Source organism: Cannabis sativa, chromosome 1, assembly GCF_029168945.1.
Source record: "Cannabis sativa cultivar Pink pepper isolate KNU-18-1 chromosome 1, ASM2916894v1, whole genome shotgun sequence".
NCBI lineage: Eukaryota > Viridiplantae > Streptophyta > Magnoliopsida > Rosales > Cannabaceae > Cannabis > Cannabis sativa.
Genome location: NC_083601.1, coordinates 65,481,680 through 65,487,706, shown reverse-complemented (window position 1 = coordinate 65,487,706; position 6,027 = coordinate 65,481,680). Strand labels below are relative to the sequence as shown.

Below are 6,027 nucleotides of genomic sequence, written 5' to 3'. Positions count from 1 at the left end.
AAAACAAAAGTGTGTTCTGTAAAGTTCATTTTTATATTCATTTTTTGATTTTATTTACGTCGGGTCTGGGTCTGGAGTCAGATTCAAATTCAGGTCAGAGGCCGGGTTTAGCGCCAAGACCATGGGAAAATTTGGGTCCAAGTTTGATCGAAGTCCAAAATATTGATTAAAAAAAAAAACTGTTTAAAAAAATATTGAAAGTGATTTATTTTATTTTTTTTGAAAATTTTAATTTTAAATTAAAAAAAAAAAAAGTAAAAACAGTTTTATATAATATGTTTTTGAAAAATATTTTCATTTTTTAAAACAGAAAATTAATTAAAAAAGTGTTACACCAAACGCCGGCCACCATAATAATTAGAATCTGATTTTTTTTATTATTTTTAATTAGATATTAAAAAATAATAATAAAATATCACTCTTGTTCGATTTAAACTTGATATTCTATTAAAAAAAAATGGAATCTCTAATTTTAAGTGGAAATTAAGTTTAAACTTTAAAGTAATTGTCAGGATTTAACCTAAACCTATAGAAAAAGCTTTTTATTTCAATTAAAAATCCCTGCAAGTAGCACATATTGTACCTAGCCATGACTATGTTAGTTGTGCCCCTTTTCATGATCTTGTTTTAATAAAGTGGTTGTATTTTACTATTAGACAACATGATCAATCTTAGAGTTCCTTAAACCAATGAACCTGACATTATTTATGTACGTACAAATTAAGTTAAATTTGAAAGGGACAACATGATTGCTGTGACTAGATTCTTATTCTAATTAACTTTAATTAATTTACTTCTACAAATAATTATGAAGTGATCAACATTTCCCTAAAATTGTATTGGTTTAGAAAAAGAAAGAAATTAAAGAAGAAAACTGGAATAAAGTGCGAAAACCCAATCATAGCTATATATATTTGTCGTGAAATTTTTTTAACCTAATAAAAAAAAGTGACAATAAAAATACATTTTCTTATAATTTTATTGCAATCGTACTATTTTTTGATTGTTGAATGTCAATTAAGCCTGTTAAATATTAGTTTAGAAACGTGTAACAACGTATTTTTTTAACTTATTTCATACATAATCTAATAATATATTGTCATATGTATATGTTTCTGAATTAACATTAAACTTAAAAAGGACACGAATGTAACAAAATCATAAACTAAAGTAGTTTTACCACTATATTATTTTAATTAGGATCATGTATATAACAATTATAAATATTAAAGAAGTTTTACTACAAAGATCTCAGGTATATATATAGCATTTTAAATTACACTCCTATGAGTTTTCATTGGGTGTAGTTTTTTTTTCAATATATATATTCGGCAAAACTATATATATGTTTATATGATGAGACAACTTCATGCTCGAACATTAATTTTTGCAAATATGTTCCAAGTACTTATATTCATAAAGCATAAAAAATTGTATAAATTAAGAACCAACATATATATACGTATGTGCATTATTACTTCACAACCCACATACGTGTGCATTAATATTTGAGGCATGGCGCAGAGAGAGAGAGAGATAGCTAGTAACATTATTAATTAATAATGTCTCATGATCATATAATGAAATGGCACCATCGATCAAAGTGAGAGTCTTAGCTCCAAATCTAGTTCTTGAGTGTCACTTGATTCAGAATTCTGACTACTACCCAGTGAATTACTTCTGTGCTTTTGATTATTAGACGTGTGTTGATGAGATTCCTGTAATTAATAATATTATCAGGAGAGATAAGGAAATTAAACTCCAATATCTATATATAATGCTAAAATAAATATGATTGATTTTTCTTCAGAAATATTATCACATTTGTAAATTCAAACATACTTACAAATGTCTTGTTTATTATAGTTATATTTTATAAATATTATTTTCTGAATAATCGATATGTAGGAATATTAATGTGACACTATTTAATTTGGCAAAGTATTCAATGATATATTCTATAAGAATCTATATTAATATTTGTATGTTTAGTTAGCTAAAGAGATCTTAATTTGTATTGCAACCTATCTATGATCAATCACATAAGTAAATTTGTTTTAAAAAATAAACAAAAAATGCAACTAAATGAGAACATTCACAATATCATTTTTACAATCATAGGAAAAGTTTTCAAAAAAAAAAAATTAAAGAATAAAACTCTATAAAAATCATAATAGTTCTCCAAGAAAAAAATCATATTTGTGATCTATTATGTATTTAGAATATAGGTTATTTGGGTTTATTTCCTCTCACTCACTCTCTCAGGAGAGATCAACAATGTCATAGAAAAAAAATGTTATATATATACTATATATTTGAGATATTGGGAGAGTAGGATTTGAATTGCCACCTCTTATATTTGTGAGAGAAATCAGCATACTATGGAGTTTTCCGTTAGTATATATAGTTTGAATCTTGATGTGCTAGCTCTTCTTACTAATTTTAATTTTATTTTTGAATGATTTACATGGTTAGAAATATTATTCAAACAATTTGTTGTGATTTATGAAAGGCATATACGAAAACAAGTGCAAAATATAAGATTTAATTTTCACATATATACTACATGTTTCTGGAATATTTTAGTGAGGTCTCTCTCACTCTCTCATCATCATAATCTTTGATATGTTGTGTCAAGGAATAGGAAAAGGAAGACAAACCTCTACGTGGAGATTAAGGAGGTGTCTGGTCATGCTGGGCTGCGGCGTATATTGGGTCTCTAACATGCCATTAATAGGGTCCCATCTGATTTCAAATCATAATAACATATGTATACATATACACCATCAGTACACAAAATCAGCTGCTATATTTATACAAGATTTATATATATAAGAGAAGAGAGAGAGAGAAGAGAGAGAGAGAGAGAGAGAGAGAGAGAGAGAGAGAGAGAGAGAGAGAGAGAGAATTAACATGGAGAAATAAAAAGAGTTTTCTGGAAATTAAAGACGTGGAAAGGGATCAGATATATGAAAGAAAAGTGTATATAAATGTACGTACGTACCTTGCTGTTGTGGTAGGTTGGGAATCTCCATATCTGATATTTGCTCTTTCATATTCACCCAGCCCCATCTGTAGTACAACACCAATTTTCACATTATATTATTAATTCCTAATTAGCTAATTAAACCACTAAAATACATTATATACTAAATAATTATTGCATTAATAATGCATATACATTTTCACTATTGCATATATTATCTATATATACATACTTAAATCCCCCAGAACCTGAAATAAGGAACATGTTAGGAAGGGAGACCAGAGATGTACTGAGATTATATATATTATTATGCATTATAAGAGTGTAAGATTATTATTTGTGTAAGTAATCACACATAACAAACTAAAATGAATGAAATGAATACACATAGTATTGTTTTCCTTATTCTTCTAACCACAATAAATTTGAAGAATACACAGTGTTTATTGATCGAGAAATTTTTACTATATATATGGTTTCTCTACAAATCGATCATGTATTCCCCCAACAGCTAGCAGAATATTAATTAATTATAATTCATAATTCATAAAATTAAAGGAAAAGAAATACTTTTATATGATTTAATTTCCTCTATAAATTACTAATAAAAGTAATTGCCGAGGCAGTTTTATTTGTCTCCTTCATATATAATTAGCAAAATAATTGCAGTAATAATACGTACCATGATATTGGGATTGAAACCATAAGAGGCTGAGGAAGAGGAAGAAGAAGAAGAATAAGAAAAAGAAGACGATGGTATTGCTGAATAAGCTGTATGGAGTCTCATATCATCGACCTGCATACATATACATATATATACATATATTAATAAATATCATGAATTAATCACCAAAAAATAAAGGAAATTTCATGTCTAGCTAGTATAGAATTATTACGTTACTGAAATTAGAAGGGTAATTGGTGGAATGAAGAGAAGGATGAGCGGCATAAGTAGTAGTAGTAGTATTATTATTAGTAGCACAACCCATCTGGCCATGTAATCTGATTTTCTCCAATTGAGCAACACCAAGTCCTCTTTGGGGTTGTCTTGGTTTCTCTGAACTAGACTTCTTCCCTTTCCTTGATGAATTATTAGAAGACCCACTTATTATTCCATTTCCACCTCTTTCGTTTGATGATCCCAAATTTGGCTCTCCAAAATAACCACTTCCCATATCTTCTCTCTACCTATGATCTGATCTTTTTTTTCTTCTCTTAATTTCTAGTTAGCTAGTCCAGTGACTAACTATTTATACAAACCTCCTATATTTTTCTCTTCTTCTAGATAATTAGTACTAAGACACAACTTATTCTATTTTGCAAATCCCAAAGGGAAACTTATGTAATTGATCTCTCTCTCTCTCTCTCTTGGTCTTCTTCCTTAATTCGTTTGGAACAAAAGAAACTTTTTTCTTAGGCAAAAACTGAGCTAATGAGAAATCAGAGATCTCGGAAAACCCTTTTTAAGCTGTTTTGCTCAGCCACTAATAATTGCATCGCTGGATCAGATTGTGTACAGATTCTAATGTTTTTTTATATATATATATGCCTAGATTTTATGCTCTTTTTCCCTTCTCTCCTAAACTCTTTGCCCTTCTTATTATTTTATTTGTTTTGGCTTACTTTCACAACTTCCATAATTATTTTTATTTATTTTATTTTTATCATTATAATATCAACAATTATTATCTATCTATCTTTTCTTCCTTTCTTAATTTTATAATTATTTTTATATATATAATTATTTTTCTTTAGTTATATGGACTTTGGAGACTGCCACTTTGAAAGTGATTGTCTATGATTTAAACTCTTAAAATATTTCATTAGTTTATAAATATATATCCCTTTCGTTGTACTATATATATATATCCCACGCGCTTAAGAGACAAACATGTAACACTAATCTTCTTTTTTTTTTTTTAATTAATTACAAAAAGGTTTCTTTTTCTTTACTATATGTCATATTGTTTACCATATATTAATAAATTATTACTTATAAATAAATTATAATGCAATGAATACATGCCAATTTTTCTTTTTCAAATACTTTTAGAATGTGGGTGTAGGTCACCATCGATCTAGTAAAGAGATGAGATCAGTGTGGTAGCTGGCATTTCTCATTAGCACTAATTTTAAATAATTATACCTTAACAAATATATATATTATACCATATTTATTAGGACTCGTATTATAATAAGGAAATATTTATTTATGTGAATGTTCATTACAAAAAAGTTATTTTTAGTAATAACTGTTTAATCACAACATAAATTTTACGTCATAATAAAAAATTACACGAAAATATAATATTTAAATACAAGTTGTTATTAATTTAGTTTTAGTCACAACAAGTATTGTGACTAAAAACAAATTTAGTGATAATAAATTTTATTTTTTATAACTAATATTTTTAGTCATGTACGGACCTTTTAATTAGTCACAACATTAGAATATTGATTTATAGTTATTTATAATTTTTTTACTTTTAGCCGCAAATTTTATTATGACTACAAGTAAAAAAATTTGTAATGGTTACCAAACCAACCTAATAATTAATTTCCTTAAACACCCAGCATATAAATTATCATTATTTCTTTTACATAGAACACATTATGAAATTTAGACCCAAAATTTTCCGATTTGAATTTAATTATATGTGGTTTCTAAGTAATCTTTTTATTTGTGGATAGTAGATAGAAAGAAAGAAAGAAAATCATCTTCTGACCCCAATTGATCAAGCTAATTATGAGACATTAATATATAGCCCCTATCAATCTTTTTCAAAATATTTGTCACAACTAATAAAAAGAAATTGGTCAACGTATCCAATGATATATTTTTAATAATTACTAACTCGTTTTAGTTTGTATGTAAAGCACTTATTAGACCATTTCTAATACAAAATCTAAAATTTGTTAAATTTGACAAAAAAAAAAAAAGTTTGTACTATATTTAGTTCATGTCATTATTTATAACTGTGAGCTTTAATACATAAATTGATAAATAATTAAAAAAAAATTATTATTTTTTCAAGAAAAAA

The 6,027-nt window shown here is 26.7% G+C and overlaps 1 protein-coding gene across 1 annotated transcript; it reads right to left on the bottom strand.

Annotated features, from left to right (window-relative positions):
• Nucleotides 1–1,303: 1,303 nt before the first annotated feature.
• Nucleotides 1,304–4,516, bottom strand: LOC115704905 (protein SPEAR3). The gene is made up of 5 exons (XM_030632127.2): nucleotides 3,883–4,516; nucleotides 3,669–3,782; nucleotides 3,005–3,072; nucleotides 2,661–2,745; nucleotides 1,304–1,718 (listed from the first exon to the last, which is right to left on the bottom strand). The coding sequence occupies exons 1-5, from the start codon at nucleotides 4,159–4,161 to the stop codon at nucleotides 1,599–1,601; spliced, it is 666 nt and encodes a 221-aa protein (XP_030487987.2). The 5' UTR covers nucleotides 4,162–4,516; the 3' UTR covers nucleotides 1,304–1,598.
• Nucleotides 4,517–6,027: the final 1,511 nt, after the last annotated feature.